The sequence below is a fragment of the Perognathus longimembris genome, chromosome 18 (genome assembly GCF_023159225.1).
Source record: "Perognathus longimembris pacificus isolate PPM17 chromosome 18, ASM2315922v1, whole genome shotgun sequence".
NCBI lineage: Eukaryota > Metazoa > Chordata > Mammalia > Rodentia > Heteromyidae > Perognathus > Perognathus longimembris.
Window position 1 is genome coordinate 11,404,236 of NC_063178.1, and position 21,387 is coordinate 11,425,622.

General features: G+C 48.6%; 1 protein-coding gene across 1 annotated transcript; it reads right to left on the reverse strand.

Annotated features, from left to right (window-relative positions):
* Window positions 1-1,508: 1,508 nt before the first annotated feature.
* Window positions 1,509-20,898, reverse strand: Sephs1 (selenophosphate synthetase 1). The gene is given in 10 exon segments (XM_048367578.1): window positions 1,509-1,697; window positions 1,700-1,750; window positions 3,741-3,953; window positions 4,760-4,859; window positions 7,194-7,284; window positions 10,767-10,921; window positions 11,810-11,917; window positions 14,078-14,181; window positions 17,763-18,027; window positions 20,796-20,898. Coding segments are annotated over 9 exon segments (1,170 nt in total). The 5' UTR covers window positions 17,956-18,027; window positions 20,796-20,898; the 3' UTR covers window positions 1,509-1,542.
* Between the last annotated feature and the right edge of the window lie 489 nt (window positions 20,899-21,387).

The window sequence follows — 21,387 nt, forward strand, 5'->3', positions numbered from 1 at the left end:
CTGGTGGGCAGCTTAAGGACCAACATCTGTATACATCCCTATAAAATGTCCCGTCAGAGTGCGGCTCCTGCTCCGGTGTCCGCGGCCCCCAGGGGGCGCTGCAGCCTCTCCGTGGTCCAGAGCTTCCCGCGCTGGGCGGCGGCGGCTTCCTGGGCCGGGGCTGGGTGGATCTCAAGCAGCTCTGGTGCCTGAGGAAAGGAGTGTTCCGCAACCGGTGCAGCCAGGGCTTTCTCTCACCCAGACAGACAGACGCGTGCCCCGGTGCGCTTAGCGGCGGGAACCCCTCTGAACTGCTCAGTAGGTAACAAGAAGGAAGCCTCTGCTTTAAGCAACACAGATATCACCCTTTTAGATTGCCTATTTGTTCTAGAACTACAAAATTTAATTCAAGAAAATATAGGTCCCATGAAAGACTTAAAAGTTTTATAAAACTAAAATCTAGTTTTCCCCGATAAATTGTACTTTAGGCAAAACCCTCCCAATGCTTCTAAAATAATACTAAAAGGGGCATCTGATTATACAAGAGCAATTAAAAAAATTAAATATTTATTTGAATAACAAGTTTAAGTTCAAGCTGCAAGGCTGGCAATGCAGACTTAACACAGATTACAAGCGTGCACAAAAAAAAGTACTGGCGCGAAGGGCAAATAATGCTAAGAATGGGCTACGGCGCTGCTGACCGTAGGACAGAAAGGCCCGGGATCACTATACAAAATATAAAATGTGTGCAACACTACCATCCACAGAACAGTCTTTATTACTGATTACATTTAAAAATGATTTGCGTAGTTAATTATATACTGAGTTGTCACTGAGAACTGTACATGAACCCCCAGCAGAAGGCAATTCCTTGTTGCACTGTACAACATCTAATTACACTGCAAAAGTATCCTTTTCTGCCATCAGTAAAGAAAACAATGTTATTACTGTAAATATCAGGAAGGCTAAGAAAAGCCAGATTTCTTCTTTGTCTTCAAAGTGCTTTCCATGCAGAGCGAAGCACCCGGCTTGGTGAACTGAATGAATGCACTGTTGGAGAATGTCCTAGGTCAGAATCAAAGATCAAAGGAACCATGCAACCTCGGACTACAGGAGGCCACCATGGAGCTTCCCAGTTCCTTCCAGAATACCATCCGAGACACTGAAAAACAGACTGATATGATAAATACACATGAAGGGAAGAGACACAGACTGCTATGTGGCACTACTCTCGTAGTGTCTGTGCTGTGGGGAAGCACCTTGAGAAAGAGCCTATGCGGCAGAGATACGTGTCTAAAGATTCAAAATGAATCAACAGTATTGGATAACAATATAATTCTCAACTCAGAAGCTGCCTCAAGATTGGGTGCGTCTGCAGTTAATGTAACAGGAGAGAAGGCCATGGATTTCATCTTATTAATTGCATCCACTCACAAACCCATCTAAGGTCACCAGATGTGTAGACACAATGACATTTTTGCTGTTCGTAAGTCTTTAATTGAAGTGATGATAAAGGAAATAGATCTATTAAAAAACACAACCAAGTAGCTCTTACTGTCTAGATTAGGAGGTGGCACCAGGCGTGGGGTTCACGTTCTGAGTGGCCACTGCGACTTCGATGATCCGGGGCTTGTCTATGATTCTGGCCGTGCGGTTACCCTTCTCTACAATCCCAATAATCCATGCTTGGTGGCCTTCGCCGTATTTGGGGGATTTATCTCCGCACAGAACCGAGCTGCTTGCTCACGTGGTAAGCAGATCAGAAGGCCTCCTGACAAAGGAAAAGACTCAGCATGAGCGGCCACATGCAGAGAACAGCCCCGGGCTTCTCCCAAACTGCTTCCCAACAGAGGAAGGTCAACCAGGCCTCGTTCAAGTTGCTCTTTCCATTCAACTAAGGCAAGAGAGGGACTGAAAAGGCCCTGGAAATTGATGGGTCTGCTTCTGCCTGGACCAGTGCAGGCAGGACTTGAAATTCCAAACCCCCCTCCAGCCCAAACCTGGAAAAGCAGGTGTGAGGAGCAACATCATCCACCCCCACCTAACACCACACGCCTCAGTCCAGAGCAGTTCCAGCTATCACATTAGGGGTGAGTTAATGCATATCTGACCAAGATAGCTGGCTAATTCTAGAGGTGACAATTATGCATGGTCTACCAATGATATTGATATCCAAACTACTGATATCCAAACAGCCCTTGGCAGAAAAAAAGGATCCCTCTCCCATGAACTCAAGTTCTCTAGACCAAGTAATTTCTTGGCAAAGTCTTCTTGTGTGTGTGTGTGCTGGTCCTGAAGCTTGAACTCAGGGACTGGACAATGCCCCTGGGTTTTTGTGCTCAAGCTCTCCTATTTGAACCATAGCTTTACTTCTGGTTAATTGGAGAGAATCTCAGGGATTTTCCTGCTCTAGCTAGCTTTGAATCATGATCCTCAGATCTCAGCTTCCTGAACAGTGAGGATTACAGGCGTAAGTCACCAGTGGTTGGCTTGGCAAATCTTACTATCACAAAACATCTGGAAATAACCTATCTGAACCATTTAATACTGCATGAGTCAGGTGTGTGAGCCTTAGTAACATACATGGTAGCTACTGTTCTGTGCTAAACTAAGAGAAATACTTATGAGTAGAAGAGAAATATTCCTTTCAATCTGACTCCCCTTGGGGGTTCCTCATCTCAACAAGCATACTGTTATTTGTTTTTAAATTTAAGACCTGGGAAAGAGGAAAAAAAAAAAAACACTCAGGGAGAAAAAACCAAAACCAAGACTCATACAGTATTTTCTACTTTGTGTAAAAAGCTAAAAATTTGTGTTTATTTCGAGACAGTCTCCCTACGTAGATAGCTCAGACTGGCCTCAAACTCAAAATCCTCCCTTCTCTGGCTTGCAGGTGCTGAAGTTATGGGCTGGTACTACCATGCCCACCAAAAACTTCTCACTTCTGAAAAAAGGACATAAAAATTCAGTTGGTGCCCACTAGGTGGCAGACACAGCCAGTCAACAGGAAAAAAAATTGTTTCCTAGGAGCTTTTGGTTTTGGCAGCTAAGGCTGGGAAGGGCTTTGTGGTCCCCACCTTCAGTCTGGTACCACAACCTTGCAGGAAGCCAGACCCACTCCAGACCAGATGGTAGGTTTCCTGGGAGTCAGGTCTCTAGGCATGTATAGCTTCTAAATCACCAGGGTACAAAAGCAGTTATAAAGGAAAGGAAATAGAAATGAGAGAAACTAAAATAGTTAAAATTATATAAATAGGGAGAGCTAAAAGGTGAATGAAAGGGCTGGGAATATGGCCTAGTGGTAAAGTGCTCGTCTCCTATACATGAAGCCCTGGGTTCCATTCCTCGGCACCACATATATAGAAAAAGCCAGAAGTGGCTCTGTGGCTCAAGTGGCAGAGTGCTAGCCTTGAGCAAAGAGAAGCCAGGGACAGTGCTCAGGACCTGAGTCTAAGACCCAGGACTGACAACAAAATCAAAACCAAACAAATAAAAGGTGAATGAAAGGAGTTGTGGTAAAGAGAAACAGCATTTTAAAGCCCAAGATACCATTTTAGTCTTAAAAGGGTTTTAGACACTTTTATGTTCCCAGTGAAAGCTGGGTAATGATTTGTGTAACCCACAGCACTACCATATGGCCACATGGAGAACATGCGCGCGTTTAACTCAAAATGGTGGCTACGGGTCACACTCATGGACGGCCCTCCCAGAAAGTGGAGCACACTCATGGACACAGCCCCGCGCACCTGGGGGCCTCCTACCTGATGTCTCTGGGCAGGTCCCGTGCATGAGGCCAAACATGTTCCCACAGGCCTTGCTCACGGCGGCCATCTTGGCCAGCACAGGAAGGTTGTGGATCACAAAGGACACCTCGTTCCGCTGCTGCTTCGCCAGGTTCTGTGCGTGGCCCAAAATCCCGAAGCCTGTGATGTCTGTGGCTGCGTGGGCATTGAACGTGTGCATGAGGCCTGCGGCTGAGAGGGCAGATGGATGACCGTTATCTCATGGCTTTCAAATTCCCCCATTTGTCAGGAATCACGAAAACGACAGTGTCACCAAAGCCATCGGAAGCCAGCACGAAGTTGTGCCGACTTGAACTCAAGAGGCTCCTGTCTGAAAACTTCACTTCTTCACTTGCTTTTGAGTTTTTATTTACTTATTTACTTTTGAGGTAGGGCCTTGCTATGTAGCCCATACTAGACCTGAAGCCTCGATCCTTCTACCTCAGCCTTCCGAGCTCTGAAGTTGAGGCAGCGCACCCTCCCCCCACCCCCATATAAATCTCAACACTTTTCCTCCTGTGAACACAGCAAGCATAAATGCTCCTCAGTGCACAATACGGCGGTGATAATGCTAAATTCAAACTACCTTAAGGTGAAAGATGTGCAGAACACACACAATCTTGCAAGCACAGTGCAGGCACCGCAGCAGGCTGAGCACTGCACCCCTGAGGTACCCAGCACGACGCAGGCAGGCCCTGATCACACTGGCAAATGGTCACTATTCAAAATGGACCAGTGTCTACAGTTGGGTGTCACTCACACAACACCGTGAAGTTGGACAACTGGAAGGGCCGTCACCATAAACGAAGGACCTCAAGACTCTAGATTCCCATGGGTGACTGATGGGAGGCAAACCAGTGCCAAGAGAAAGATGGCCTGTAGTCACCAGCCAAACCTAGCAATCAAACACGTGTAGAGAGAAAGCAGTAACATCCAGCCGAGACTATGTGGCCTCCTAAGCCTAAAATGCCTGTGCCCAGCCCGCCCCCGCCCCATACCTGTCCTGTTGAGCCGGGCCATGTTCATCATTGCCTCCTGATATGCCAACTCCACATCTTCTTGGGTGACCACCAGCTTAATTTTATTCCATTTTTCAGGCTAATAGCAGAAACATAGGTGAAAAAGAGGGAGAAATGTAATTAATCTTTCCTTCTAGCCACTGGCAAAAAGAGCAGTTTGTCACCTAGCCATCTCGTGTAGAGTTGTGTTTGTTTTCTTTCTGTGGTGAGAATAAATCTGAGGCTGCCTGTATGCTAAGCATGCGCTGCACCGTTTGGCTACACTCCTGCCTCCAGGGCTAATGGTGTCAGTTGTTTATTCATTTGTACAGAAAATGAACAGTGCTAATTCTTGGCTTGTCTGTGTGTCTTAAGTGTCTATCAGACTTAACTTCATGCTATCTTCTTTGTTCACCACACAGTTCTCTCATCAAACACTGTAGTTCACGGGACATGCAAACCTAGCAGGGCACAGGGACACCTTGTAGGCAGTTAAAAAAAAAAAAAAAAAGACTGTGAACCCAAGGCTTTAGCTTGCTGCCCGTTAGCAGGAATATCCAAGGAACTGGGGGCATGGCTCACTGTTAGAGCTTGCCTACCATATGCCAGGCTGTTTGATTCCCAGCACCATAAAAGTAACAAAATTCAATATCCAGCACCCAGTGCAGTAACTCAACATTAGGAACATCGGCCATCTATTTACCATGGTACCCGTCTCCCAGAATAAACAACTATTCTCAAGTCTGGACTTACTATTCCCTGCCTTTCTCATAATACAGACTTCAAAACAACACATTCTTGGTGATTTCTAGATTTTATAAAAAGCACTCTGGCAGGGCACTGGTGGCTCATATCTGTAATCCTATCTACATAGGAGGCTGAGATCTGAGAGGTTTAAAGCCAGCCCAGGCAGAAAAGCTCTTGAAACTCTCATTTCTAGTTAACCAGCAAAGAGCTGGAAGCGGAGGTATGGCTTAAGTGATAGAGCACTAGCCTTAAGCAAAAAAGTCAAATGAGAACATAGTACTGAGTTCAAGTGCCAGTACTGACAGACCATTCACAAAACCCAAGACTGTACTGTTACACAGCATTTGGAACTTGCTTTTGTAAGTTCTGAGCATTTTGAAAACACTTTTTTAAGTTAAGATGTGTTAAGCAGAGGTGGAGAGAGCAGAAAAACTCTCCCTACCCCCTCGCCTGCTCCTAGCTCCCTTGCCAGACTGGGCAGGCCTGGTTGTTATGCTGGACAGACGTCTGTGAGCCACCCTGGAAGGGATTCCAAGCTGGGCAAATAACATGTCTGTGGCAGAGAATTCCTTCCTCTGTCCCATCAAGGAAAGATTCATCTGGTGAGTAACAAAAAATTATGGATTATTCTTCTTAATAAAGAGTTAACTGCTAGTATCAGAGTTACAGAAACTAAAACAACACCATGTAAAGACATGACACAACCTAATCAACCTTTGAGTTGCTATGTTAAGAAAAAAATCTGAAGCCAGGTGCCAGTAGCTCATAGCTGTAACCCTAGCAACTCAGGAGGCTGAGATCTGAGATTTTCCAGGCAGGAAGTTTGTGAGACTCTTATCTTCAATAAGCTACTCCAAAAAAAAAAAAAAAAAAAAAGCCAGAAATGAAGCTGTGGCTCAAGTGGTAGAGTGCCAGCCTTGAGCAAAAATGGCTCAGGAAACAGTGCCCAGCCCCGAGTTCAAGCCCAGAACTGGCACAAAAATAAATTTAAAAAATTTTAAAGTCTGGGGGCTGGGGATATGGCCTAGTGGCAAGAGTGCTTGCCTTGTATACATGAGGCCCTGGGTTCAATTCCCCAGCACCACATATACAGAAAATGGCTAGAAGTGGCGCTGTGGCTCAAGTGGCAGAGTGCTAGCCTTGAGCAAAAAGAAGCCAGGGACAGTGCTCAGGCCGAGTCCAAGCCCCAGGACTGGCCAAAAAAGAAAAATTTAAAAGTCTGAAGTATGATCAAAACGCAGTGGCAAAATGTGTGAAAGTTTCCTAATGAAGATACATTGTGTGAGAGATTTCACACTTACCTGATATTAGTTACTCATCAGTCTGAAGGCAAAACCAAGCAACAACCCCAAACTCAAGTGAAAACATGTCATTTATATGACAAACATCACATTTTGCCTTGCACTTGCTAAGCAGGCCCCCGAGTCTCACCTCCAGCCCTCCTCATGGTTTTCAGAGGCGTTTAAGACGCAAAAGACAAAGCTATGTCAGCACCCAATAAGTAGATGCAATAAGTAGACCCCTGTCTCCTAGTTCCTTACAGAAAATTTCTCGAGTCAAGCTTGGGGCTTACCCACCTCACGTACTCAGTACATCAAAAACCAAAGAAATTCATCTTCCAAACCCTCTCACACACTCCACCCCAACTCTGAACGCCAGCCGTCCACACAAGCAGCGCTTTACTCACGATATCCAGCCACTGGTGCACAGCCACGGCGACCTGCGTCCCCAGGGGCTTGGTCAGCACCAGCACGTCCCCCGGCACTGCGTTATCTGGCCTGAAGCAAAGAAAAAGAGGATGTTCGAGTCAGGAAATGCCGTTACTTAAATTTAAGCCAACGATCACCGTGTGCTCACACCGGATGCTGCTGGGTACCCTCCTACTTGGCAAAATGCAAGTGTCCACGGGCTTCAACGTAGGAATGAATTATCTGCAGAGTTCTTTAAGAATGCAGCTGGACATGGTGTGCACGTTTGTAATCCCAGCATCCGGGGAAGCTGAGGCGGGAGGATCCTGAGTTTGAGGCTAGCCTGGGCTACAGAGCAAGGCCCTGTCTCTACCTTCACCACCACCAAAATGTGCAAAGAAGCAAATCATGGAACACCCAGAGGTTCCAGCAGGCCCCATGTGAGTGCTCAAAACGACCCAAGGCAACAAGACTTCTCCAAGGCTACTGCTTTATGACTATGTACATCGTAGAGACTCGGGAGCAATTATTTTGGGTTACAGGATTTGGTTGGTCCATGTTTTGTTTCTTCACTCAGGTTTCAGGCTAAGAAAAGTTCCCTATCTGGTGGGGGAAGGACTAAGTGGTCCTTGTCTTAATGACAGAAGACAAAAAATAAAAGGTACCCTGTGACGAAACAGACTGAGAATGGCTTCTATACTTGTATCTTCTGTACCAGGACACAAGTCTAGCACTCAGGCCTTCTCACCTCAAGTCAAGAGAGCATCTACACATTCAGCCTATCTCCTTGTACTCAGTGCAAACGCAAGACAGGGCACAGACTTCAGAAACCAAGCCCTAGCCCCTAAGCCAACCCATAATATATGTGTGTCCAATGTCAGCTTTGCACCATATAATTCTGCAACACTGTAGAATTTGCAAACAAAAACAAAAAACAAGACCTCCTCATAGCAGGCTCAGCCTTATTTGAAGGCTGGCAAGTTCTTCCACTTCATTGGTTATGTGCTTATGAGTTTATTTCAATGTAAGTATGATGAAACTATGGGGATAAGATGACGGTGACTCGGTCTCCAATCCTAGCTATTCTGGAGGTTGAGACCTGAGAATCACTGTTCAAAGCCAGCCCACACAGAAAAGCCCAAAACACACTAGCTCCAATTAACCAGCAGAACACCAGACTAGAGAGGTATGGCTCACATTGCACAGTGCGAGCTGTGAGCAGAAAAAGCTGAATGAGAACACAAGGCCGAGTCCAAGCTCCAGAGCCAACACGAACATATGCACACACATTTGCATGCATATGGACACACGTGCAGACATGCGCACCCACCACGGGCATACTTTTATGAACAATTTGATTAAATGTAATAATTTCTTCAGGCTCGTTCATCTTATAGTGTCCCTAAAACAGCCTCCATCACTTAGAAAATAGGAAAGAGGTATGAAGTATCTGAAAAGTATGTTCAACTTAAAAAAAAAGCTGAGCAAGAATGTGAGGCCCTGAGTTCAATACCTACTACTGGCACAAAAAACAAATTGACAAGCAAAAATATTCTCAACCTTAATCCTAAGAGTAAGGTTAAAAGACAAGCTACTCAGGAAGCTGATATCTGACGATCACGGTTCAAAGCCAGTCCAGACAGAAAAGCCCAAGAGACTCTACCTCCAGTTAACCAGCAAAATGCCAGAATGGGGGTGTGGCTCAAGTGGAAGAGTGCTAGTCAAGCAAGAGGCTGAGGCCCTGACTCAAGCCTCCATACCAGTACACACACACACACACTCTCTCTCTCTCTCTCTCTACGGTGGAGACCACCAAGCAGAACAGCAAAGACCTGGAAGTCTGTCTGATACTGGAGAGGGCGAGGGAAGCCAACTCACTCACTCACTGTGGTGGAGCTTCCATGACAGCTCTCAGAATTATCCAGACATATCACCTGACCTGATCCAGAAATTTCCTAAGATTCACCATGCCTAATGATCTGTGCTACTGCAATCACTCACTAAAGTGCCTGGTGTAAGTGTCGATGGCATCCTGGTTAATACAAGACTGGTAAAGAGGGCGCTGAGGCAGGCCCTGGGCCCCAGGGCCAGGCCAGCGCTTCTGAACTACAGATTCATTCCCACACCTCTGGAATTCTGGACCAGCAAACACAGCACCCACAGTGTCCATTTAAAAACTAAGCTGCCTTCAGGAAATCTGACAGTGCGGCTTTTCTAGCAAGACATCACACACAGAAAGCGCTAACTTGTCTTGAGATAGTTGTCTAAAGAAATAGAAATGGCCAAAAACCACATGAAAAAAAATGTTCAACTGATCGTCATCAAGAAAATGCAGGGGCTGGGGATATAGCCTAGTGGCAAGAGTGCCTGCCTCGGATACACGAGGCCCTAGGTTCGATTCCCCAGCACCACATATACAGAAAACGGCCAGCAGCGGCACTGTGGCTCAAGTGGCAGAGTGCTAGCCTTGAGCGGGAAGAAGCCAGGGACAGTGCTCAGGCCCTGAGTCCAAGGCCCAGGACTGGCCAAAAAAAAGAAAAGAAAATGCAAATAAAACCCACAAAAGCAGACCACCTCGCATCCACTAGGATGGCTATAACCAAACACCACAACAGCCAGGCATGGTAAGCCAGCCTGGACACACAAATCTGAGACTCGAATCTCTAATTAACCAACAAAACGCCGGAAGCGAGGCATGCATGGCTCAAGTAGCAGAGCACCAGTTACGAGCAGAACGAGAGGGTGCCCCTGTACTGGCATATGTACACACGCATGGGCACGCACGCACACACGAAGCCACAATAAAAAATCACTTCTAGCGGGGATCTGGAACAATGACTCTGCACAAACACACACAGGGAGTGTTCAATGCAGAATCACTGCTAAAAGAAAGCGTTTCAGATTTATGCTACAACATGAAAACATGTTAAAGGAAGAAGCCAGAGACAAAATGCCAAGTGTGTTGCAGGACGCCCTTATGTAAAATGTCTCCAAAGGCAAAGAAAGGCCTACAGATTAGCAGGCGAGTGACCTGCGGGGTGAAGGGAGCTGGAAGTGATGGATAAGCATGGAGGAGGAGGAGGAGACATTCTGGGAACTGAATGGGGGGCCAAGGCTGTGCAACCTTATACTGGACAAATGCTCAAGTATGTGCTGTGAGATATCATTAGGTGAACTGTATCTTGTGTAAATGTCTAAGATTGAGACAGGCAAGTTGACGTGTACCTAGGAGGCTGAGACAGGAGGATCAGGATTTCAGGGTCAGTCTGGGCTACACAGTCAGATCCAGCCTGGAAAACAACAACAACAACAACAACAACAACAAAAAGATACATCTAAAATCCACAGGGCTGAAGTACTGACATATGCTACAATCCAGTAACATAGGGCAGGAGTGAGGAATGGGTTTCTTGTGAGATAAAGCAAAATGTTCTAAAACTGACTCTGGGGTCTACTGCACTCAGTACCAGGAATCAAACACTGCCTTTATACTTTCAGTGGGTGTGTGTGAGCCAGTAACACTTGTATGTACATGTTTCTAAAGACAGAAAGAACGAGAGGAACCAACTTACATGATAAATTCATTGGGCTGGCAGACGGTGGTGGCCACTCCTCCTAGAACAATCCAGGGGTTTAACACTGTTTGGCCACCTGTTACTGACGTTCCTGCTTCCTCTGCCGCGTCTTTAAAACCCTGTATAATTAGGGGTATGACTTTATCTCTTTCCTAGGGTTTAAAAGGACACAAATGAAAAGTTAAATAATTCTGTTGAAAACCCAAGAAGCTGGGTCCCATACTTATAAAAGGATCACAAACTCCTAAGGACATTCTGAAAGCTGACAGCCAGGGCAGGGTGTAACGAAAGCGAGGGAATACATCATCGAGCAGCCGGCTTCCAGTGCTGGGCACCTTCGTGAAGGAAGGAAGCCCAGGCAGGAGTACCGAGTACAGTACATGTACTGCGTTACCAAGCAGGGCTGAGGTCTGCTGAGGCCTACTATGATGATAATGCACACCACAAAGCCCTTGCTGAGACCATGGGGTACAGATGACCAGAGCACATGCTGGCACTGCCCGGATAGAGAAAGGGTCTATTATAAAGCAAGGCACATGGTTTTATTGAGAATAGAAAGGGGATAAAAACAAGTATCTGTCAAAACTAAACAGGATTTCGTCTCTGGTTCAAAGAAGAGCTGGTCAGGACAGACAGAGCAGATGCTGGCAGAAGTGAGCGCGAGCACGGAGGGCCGCAGGCTGCGTTAGTGACTCCCAGCCATCAACAAGGAAGGCGCCTCGCTCTCAGCCCTGCACGTCCTGGACTGACCCGTCTGGCACTAGGTTACAATTATCATGGCCTAAACTTTATTAAACCAAACACACAAAAATGTCTAGCTTTCGATCTACCTAGAAGACAAGGAGGAACGCAAGTGGTAGCAATAGAAAGCTGAGGTGGCCACTCATTTTAATGCCCTGATAAATACCCGAAGTGGACAGCCGGAAGGAATACTGGAAGCCACACAGCGAGGCGGGGGCTCCTCACGCTCAGTACAGGAAAAGAGGTCTCACCAGGTCAAACAACACTACCAGGACAGCACGCACGGGCCTCCTACTCACCCTGTCCGTCATTTTGTTACTGACTCCAAGGAGCATCAGCATATTGTCACACTCGGTGACCCCCATGGCATAGAGGTCGCTGAGGACGTTGGCGCATGCTATCCTGCCCTAGGAAGAGAGGGGAGACGTGAGAAAGGACAAGCAGGGACTTTCCAACTGCAGAAATAAGCACCGAACCGCTACAGAAAACACCAGTACTTTCCAGGAAAGGCAGCTCCTGGTGTGGGGATCGGCGGGGGGTCACACACCCATAGCACATACCCGTCACCATTCCCACTTGGTACCCCTCCTGAGAACAAAGAAAGTGCTCCACTTCCCCCCTCCCCACACAAGGAGTAGCAGAAGTCTAGTTACTCAGCTCGGGGAGTGTGAAGGGGAAAGTCAGAAGAGAAGCTGGACTGGAACTGATGGTCTATCCAAATGGAGTCTACAAAAATGCTGACTCGCTGACGCCTGTCATCCTAACTACTCAGGAGGCTGAGATCTGAGGGTTGTGGTTAAAGCCAGCTGGGGCAGGAAAGTCCCCACGAGACTCTTATCTCCAATTAACCACTCAAAAGCTGCAAGTGGAGCTATGGCTCAAAGTGGTAGAGCACCAGCGTAGATCAAAAGAGCTCAGGGACAGCACCCAGGCCCTGAGTTCAAGCCCCACAACCAACAAAAAGGAGATGACTTTTATGTACTTGGACCCAGACATTCTTACAGCTTCTTTTAAAAATAACATTTTTAAAGCTCATAAGAAATAAGCAGGAAATCATATTGAGAAACAAAAAACAGAATAACTAAATATGCAGGCCTAAAGTCAGATTCTGAAAAAAAATTTTCCCAGCAAACTATATCATGAGAAACTTACATAGCATTCAATAGCAACATGGTAGTACTTTTTATTACTGTAGTCTATTTTTTTAAAATGGAAGTTGCAACTGTCTAAATTACTGAATTTTTTTACAGAGAAAATGACAAGTTTTTCTTGTGACTTCAGGATAAATACTGAAACTCCAAAGCAGTCTTATCAGGCCCTCTGGGTGTCTCACTGATGCTCCTGTGGGTTCCTAACAAACACACAGCCCTCTGCAGATCCAGCTTGGGCATCGCCATGCCCCATCAACGTCCGTCCGGCAAGCAGCCTGAGCCATGAGATGCCGATGACTGGCCAGGGTGCAGGGATGAACTGGTCACTCTCCAGTGCTTTTGTAATACATGCTGGAGAGAGGATGAGTTCTGGCTTTAACTACTACCTGGTCAGGTAAAGCATTCGAGTTGTGGCTCACCTGTCCGCCTATGAAGAACTGGGCAGGAGGGAGCAGGTGGGGGGAGGAGAGAGTACTGGTTCCTAGTCACATGTTTACTATTGGTGGGCACCGAGAGGTGAACAGCTTGCATCTTTCTTCCTCAAGGCCATGAGCCAGGCAGGAAGGACACTGGGCATTTTGCAGCAAGTAGGGCACGCGCACTGCCTCTTTGCTGCCTCTCTTGGTTGGTGAAGAAATGGATTTAGGCTGAATAGATTAAGGGGTTTGGTGGCTGCAAGCACACGCGAAGAATTGGGAAATAGTGCTCCAAGGTACATGGCCAATGGCTAGGAACTTTATGTAGCTCAGAGGTCAGATACCCATCACACACAGTGGCGGGTAACACAGCAGGGGTGGGCACCCAGAAGGCTCGGTAGGTCGCAGTCAACTCATTGTAACGTTTATGAGAAGAGATGTGCAAAAACTGTGAGGAGATGCTAAGTCCCCTTACTTCTGAAAGGAAGCATTTAGAATTAGTCCTATCACAGAATACAGCAACATCTCTAGCCTAAAACACAGGTGGTGAGATCTGAGGAGCACAGTTTGAAGGCAGCCCGGGCAGGAAAGCCCGTAAACTGGAAGTGGAGCTGTGGCTCAAGTGGAAGAGTACTAGCCTAGAGCAAAGAAGTTCAGGGATTAGCACACAGCCCCTGATTTCAAGCCTCAGGATTGACACACACACACACACACACACACACCCCACCAAAGTCTCTAAAAACCAAAAACAGCCCATAAAAGAAAGTTACAAGAAAGCCAAAAGTACCATCAGTCCACAGCACTCTTCTGAGACAGTAAGTGCTCTGCACAGAGGAGCAATCAGATCAGGCAGGAGACTTTTCTGCTCTCCTGCCGAGATGTAGGGCTGGGGTACTGTCTGGGAGACAGCAAAAACAGAAACCAGAAGCCCCCAGGAAAACCCAGCCCTAGCACACACCACGTGAACGTTAGTTATAAAAACACAGCAGGTCAAACTTACCATCATGTAAGGGTCATCTACAATTGGATAAATGTAATCTGTGGTTTGAACCAAGGAGAGACCACCGTGCCTCAAAGGAATGACGCAGGTATCCATTCCAATGCCTGGGAGCGCCGAGGGGATCAGCATGGAAAGTAAAAGGAGAAACCATTGGATTCTGCATAATCAACATTCCAGACAATTTCTGTGTAAGACACATATGTAAACTCCACACTGCCCACGTGTTTCCTATCAAGAAGCATGACTGAAATAAACACGAAACAATTAGCTTAGGGTAGAAGAGCAAAGCAAAAATGTGCTGGTTGCCGGGCGCCAGCAGCTCACACCTGTAACCCTAGCTACTCAGGAGGCTGAGATCTGAGGATCACGGTTCAAAACCAGCCCCAGTAGGACATCTGTGAGACTCTTCTCCAATTAACCAGCAAGAAGCTGGAAGTGGAGATGTGGCTCAAGTGGTAGAGCTCTAGTCTTGAGTGAAAGAGTCAAGAGAAAGCAGGAGATGCTGAGTTCAAGCCCTGGTACAAGCACAAAAGAAAAGTAAATTGACAAGCTCATTTTTCTCAACTAGATAGCAAAACAGAAACTTCTGGAAGATCCACCTAGGGAAGAGACTTCAACAAATGGTAAGTCTCAAACTGCTGACAATGAACAGAGGCTCAGTTTTTTCATCGGTATGCTAATTATGGCACAACAAAGTGTATGATAATTCATCTCAACAGCACAGGTGAGCAGCTTCACAAATTTCATGCAACAGTGCTCTCTATCTGCACAGAAACAGAGTGTGAGCCACACTTGAACTTGTCTCCCCAAAGTGAAACTTCTCCCTGGCTATTCTGACCATACTATTTATTCACTCTGGAAAACAGCCAGAGGTGAGCTTAGCTTTTGTTTGTTGTTTAGGATACTTTTGTTTTTTTGGCCAGTCCTGGGCCTTGAACTCAGGGCCTGAGCACTGTCCTTGGCTTCTTTTTGCTCAAGGCTAGCGCTCTGCCACTTGAGCCACAGCGCCACTTCTGACTTTTTTGTGTATATGTGGTGCTGGGGAATTGAACCCAGGGCTTCATGTATACAAGGCAAGCACTCTACCACTAGGCCATATTCCCAGCCCCGATACTAACTTTTAATGTTTCTAATTTGGGTGAACTCAAATTTGAACATTTGCCTTGTAAAGATTTAATTTATTTTGTTTGGAGACACCAATCTCTCCATCCTTTAGAGCCTCCCAAGTGCTGGAATTGTAGCTGTGTGACACCCCACTTAACTGTTTGGCATTTTCTTTCTTTCCTAGCCAATTCTTGCAACAGAGTAACTGATGAATAGTGAGTATGTTCCTAGGCTCACAGCATTCAGGTTCACAGTGTTCATAACTGAGACCACACCATCTGCCGGGGTTGTGCTGTCCCTACAGAGCCACTGGCCTACAGGGACTCCAGAGTTCTTTCAATACAGCTGTTCCAAACTGAGGTGTGTTGTAACTGTAAAGACATCAGACCATTAACAGATCAAAAACCTCCACATCTAATTCATGTTTTATATATGCTGGTATTTCTGTTTTCTTTTTTTTTTTTTTTGCCAGTCCTGGGCCTTGGACTCAGGGCCTGAGCACTGTCCCTGGCTTCCTTTTGCTCAAGGCTAGCACTCTGCCACTTGAGCCACAGCGCCACTTCTGGCCATTTTCCATATATGTGGTACTGGGGAATTGAACCCAGGGCTTCATGTATACGAGGCAAGCTCTCTTGCCACTAGGCCATATTCCCAGCCCACTGTTTTCTTTTTCTTGTTGGTGTCAGTTCTGGGCTTAAACTCAGGGCCTGGGCACTGTATCTGTCTGAGTTTGTTGCTCAAAGCTAGCACTCTACCACTTGAGCCACTGTCTACTTCTGTCTGTTTTGGGTGTTCAACTGGAGCTAAGAGTCTTACCGACTTTGTTGCCTGGGAGAGTGTCTAACCACAACCCTCAGACCTCAGCCTCCTGGGCAGCTGGGATTACAAACATGAGCTACTGACACCTGGCTGAAAGGTATTTTGTATGTGTTGATGTACAGAAAATATTTCACAATTAATTTCACTTGATTGCTTCTTTTTAAAGATGTGACTGCTGTAATTACTCGTGGATGGCATCATATTTCTAGTTACAGCTTTTGGTTTATAAACCTCTCTTAAGTTCCCAAGGACCACAGAAGGTGCCATGCAGTCTAAACACCAGACTGAGAACCTCCTGCTCGCTTCGGGAAATTGTATGCTTTCTCCAAGACTGCAAGCCTTCCTAGGGAAGAACAACCCACGCATTCTCTACCACCCATGAGGCATACCTGAGAATGTCATAAGGCGACTGGGTCTCAGCTTTCCCCTAGATAATTGGCCCTTGATCTCCCCATTGTTTTCCTAGATGGTTTGCTTTCCTATTAGGGTTAAGTGGCCTTATCTGGTTTGTCTTCCTTATGTTCAACACTTTCCTTAGGTTTATTCCACACATCTTATGTGTTTTTGGCCTATATGTAGTAAGCTTTGTGCTAGCTGCCTTCAGGGCTGCTGATCTTTGTCCATCAGGAGTCCTCCAGCTCTCCAAGAAAGACACCTTGTAAGTAGTGGCTTCTCTGTTTCTCCATGACTGAGTTTCCTTACAACAGCAGCCACCAAGTACTACACAACAGTGTCCCCTCCACCATCCCTGATCCACACCCAACAGCCTGTAAGCACCACAGGAGAGGTGTACCTGCCACCACCTAGGATGCACGCCCGACAATCCCCAGGTACCATACAACAGGCGTACCCTCCACCATCAATGATGCACATCCAATAGCTAAGTACCATATAATACAGGTTGTACCCTCCACCAATGACCCACACCCAGTAGCCCCTAATTACCATACAATAGGTGTACTCTCCCATCAGTGACCTTTCTTTGACAGCCTCTAACTACCCCAACAGGTATGCTTCTACCACCAATGACCCACACCTTACAGCCCCTATGTTACACAAAATAAGTTTACCCCCAACACTATCGTGATCCACACCTCAGTTCCTAAGTACCACAGAGCAGTTGTAGCCTCCACTGTCAATGACCCATACCCAACAGCTCCTAAATACTACCACACAATAGGTACAACACTTTCTAAGCCTTATTTTAATTTAGATAGTTAGGATACATCTAGGCTAGTAAGTATATACTCTTGAAAAGCTGTTTCAGTTTATCCTCAACACCAGAAAATATGGCACTCAATTAAGAAAACAATTAAGAGACATACATACACGAGTATATACATATGCACATTTACACTAGGCACAATCTGACAGTACTGTCCTATCTTATAGACTGGGAGGTTGAACTAGTAACGTGCAAAGAGCTGACTGGTTACATGACTATGTTGGGATTCCTCAGGCGTTTTTGGCCACAGAGATACACACCATTTTTGCACCTTTCTGTGTTCATTTGCTTGTCAGGCCTGGGGTCTGGCTACTTCTAGTGATTGCACGAATACACATGAGGGGGCTTGTGTTGTTCATTTGTTTCTCAAAAGCTTCGTGTGACAACACTAGTGGTCTTTGTAGTCTACCTGCCTTCCCTGATCTTCCCTGGTTGGCACCAGTCCCTCTGTCACTGCTAAGGGTTAAGGCCACATGGGAAGATAAGGCTGGTTGACTTTAGGATGGTAGATTATCAAAGAAACAATAGTTTACATACCTAGCCTCGGCATAACAGCTCCCAGAAACTGCTCATCCTCTTGGAAGTGGTTCTCTTGTAAGGACTCCAATAATTTCTGCAGGACATCCTGGGGCACTTTGCAGCCGGTGCCCTTGAGTTCAGTAAATCTGGTTAACCGGAAGCTCTTGTCCAATTCATAACTTTCCGGGTTAAAGGACTCCCGCGTAGACATGGTTCTGGGGCCCACACTTCTCAGCGTTCAGCCCCTCCCCTCCCTCAAGGTCAGCTGGGCTCTGGGATCCACCTGGACACCAGCGAAACACAAAGACACATTAAAAGACTCTGAAGTGGTACTTGAGGACCAAGCAATGCACAGCCCTGACAAGGGCAGAAATGACCAAACTCTCTTTGCTATGGAGACATAGCAATTTGTTCATGGTGGTAATGGTTGGCCCAGAATCAATCATCTAAAACAGGGTTATCAAGGTATCTACAGAAGATCCACATCTGAAGTGTGGCTACAATGGTGGCCACTAGGGTCAGCATGCTTGCAAACATCACTTACATCGTGAACAGAGTCTCGGGGGAGTAGAGTGCAGTTCTCAGGACAGCCGTGCATATCACTCCACTTGTCTCCTTGTAAAGCACTGTGCTTTAGAAGGCCTCACGCCTATAATCCTAGCTACTTGGGAGATTGAGATCTGAGGACCATAGTTCAAAGCCAGCCTGGGCAAGAAGGTCCATGAGGTTTTTATTCTCCAATTAACCACCAGAAAACGGGAGGCGGAGCTATGGCTCAAAGTGGTAGAATGCTAGCACCGAGCCAAAGAGCTCAGGGACGGTGCCCAGGCTTTGAGTTCAAGCTCCACAACTGACAACAACAACAGAAAAATAAGTCTTAAAGTGGCTTTTCTAAAACAAACAAACATACCTCTTGTTATCCCACCCAGAAAAAAAAGGTCTAACAGAAACTGCGGACAGGAACATTTATAAAAATGCAACTGATGAAATTCAAGATGCTTAATCCCAATTTTAGAAATAAAACATGTTTCCTTTTGAGCCAGCACCCAACACAATCCAAAACTAACAGGAAGCCTTAGCAAAAGACACAACTTAAAAATAACTGCTTAGATGTACATCAAAAAAAAAAAAAAAAAAGGTCTGTGTTCTTCAAGGAGCACTTGTAAAGTTCTGCCATGGTTTCCTAGAAAGCAAACATCCCGCCAACAAGCCAGTGCACACATCATCCACCAAGTATGCCACTGCTCATTAGCATGTCAGTACCCAACTAAAACAATCAATTAAATCATACAAATCACTAGCACTTAAAGAGTACAGGCTACCACTGGGGGTGGGGAGGTGTGAAGCTTTGGGAACAAAGCTTTTCTAAGTCTGAAGCCTCCTGAATAAAGCCAAACCCAACATGTGTTCCTGGGGTTTACAAACCTCCAGATTGATACTTTATTGGGCATAGAGTTACAGGCACCCCAAGTTTTAGGGTCAGTTTTCCCTATAAACATTTATGATTAAGGACATAATTCCCATTTACAGAGTTTTTTTTCCCCTCCCCTGGGAAGCACATTGCCGCTCATTTAACATAAATTTCAACAAAGCTGTAGTTTGGGCCGCGATCCAAACCGCCTCCCTACAAACATGTTTTGGGGATGAGCCACGATTTCAGCGGGAAAATACAGACAACACGCTTCGCCTGGGGGTGGGGGGCAAAAAAAGCAGAACAAAAAGAGCAAACTCTTTCCTTCAAACAGCCATGCATTTAACACCTGGGCCGCTACGACAGCACAGATCATGGGACCCACCCAGGTCGATCCAGGTCTTTTTCCAACTCCAATCCCTAGTTCCTTCCGGACACCTCCTCCCCCACCCCAAAAAAAGGCGGGGAGGACAATTTTGGGAAGCAGCTTCCTTCTCAACCTGATTGGGGGGGGGGGGGAGGCTGGCGCCAGAACCCCTTCCATCCCCAAGGCGCGCAGCACTTGTGGAAAGAGACAGACAAGTCACAGACTCACACCCATACTTGGGAAGAACACGAAACTGACATTTATTTTGGGGGGGGGGGTGCTCGGGATGACGGAGGGGAGGTGGGGGAGGCGTGGGGAGACCCGAGGGTTCGAGGCATCCCCGGACCCCGCAGCCACGTGTTTGCACCTTTAAAACAATGGCATGGGCACGGAAAGGTGACGCTTTAACCCCGTGCTCCCCGGGCACGAGGCGGTTTCGGGATCCGAGGGCGGCGGGGCGCGGCGGCGGCCCCGGTCCCCAGTGCGGTACCTACCGACCCGCCAGGCCCCCCGCCCCCCGGGCGCACCGCGGGGCCCCGGCGTTCTCCCATCCGGAGCCGCCCGCCCTCCGGGCCACCCGGGGACACCTTAAGTCTCCGGGCGGCCGCCTCTGAAGGCAGCGCGGGGCCCGGGCCGCGCGGCGCTCTTTGTGGCGCTCCCGCTGGCTCGGCGGCCCGGCCCGGCCCGGGGCTGAGCGGGGTCGGTCGGTCGGCCCGCCGCGCCATCCTCCACCCCCCACCCCCACCCCGCCCCCGGTGACGACGCGGAGCGCGCGCGGCCCGCAGGCCCGGATCCCCGCGAGGGGGGCCGGCGGGGGGCGGGGAGGCCCGAGGCCCCGCGCCCGGGACACCGCGCTGCTCCGGCCGCCGCGCGCGCGCGCGCGCGCGAGCGCCGGCCTCCTCCTCCTCTCCTCCGCCTTCGCCTTCGCCTTCGCCGCGCAAAAATGTCGGCGGGCGAAAAGATTAACCCCTGCGTGGCCGCCGCCGCCCGCCCCCCGCCTCCTCCTCCTCCTCCTCCTGCCCGGGCTCGCGCGGCGGCGGCGGCGGCGGCGGCGGCGCGGGCGGCGCTTCTTTTTAAAGCGGCCCCACCAAGCCCCGGCTCTGCCCCTCTCCGGGCAGGGCTGGAGAGGCCTCCCGGGCGCGGCTCGCCGGCCGTTCCGGGCGGCCCGGAGGGGGATTTGCAACGGCCGCCGCGGGCCTGCGGACCGATATTCCCCTTTAAGCCTGGCGTCTCGCCCCCCGCCCCCCCCCCCCTCGCCAGGCCCGCCGCTTACCGGCTCGCTTTGCGCCCTCCGCCTCCTCCCGAACACGGGCCGCGGCGCTCCCACAATGCACCGGGCGCGCCGGGCTCCCTTCAGCGTCGCCTGAATAAAAAAATGCCGCTCCGGGCTGGGCGGGCGGGCGGAGGCCGGGCTGGGCCTGGGCTGGGCGCGGCCCTCCGGGAGCCGGGCCGCCGCGGTCCCGCCGGGTCGGCGTCAGGGGCCTCGAAGGCCGGCCACCTCCCTTTAAGAGGCGGCGAGCCGCGGCCGGCGCGGCGGGGCGGCTGCGTGCGGCCCGGGAAGGGGGCGGGGGCGCCGTGCAGGCCCGAGCGCGGCAATGATTGGTCTCGGGGGAGGGGTGGGGGGGCTGCAAACCCGGGGAGCCGTGGCATCCGTTGCATGATGAAAAAAAAAGAGAGAGAGAGAGTGGGGGGGGGATTGATTTCAAAAAGTTGAGAGTTGCATTGGCAGCAGCGGCGGCGGCGGCAGCAGCCCTGGGCGCCCGGGCCCCCGACTCCCCCCCCCCCCAACCTCCCGCCCCGTCCAGCCCCTCGGCCCGCCGGGGAGGGTTTTGTGCCCTCGTGCCGGGCCGGCACCGCGCATCGCC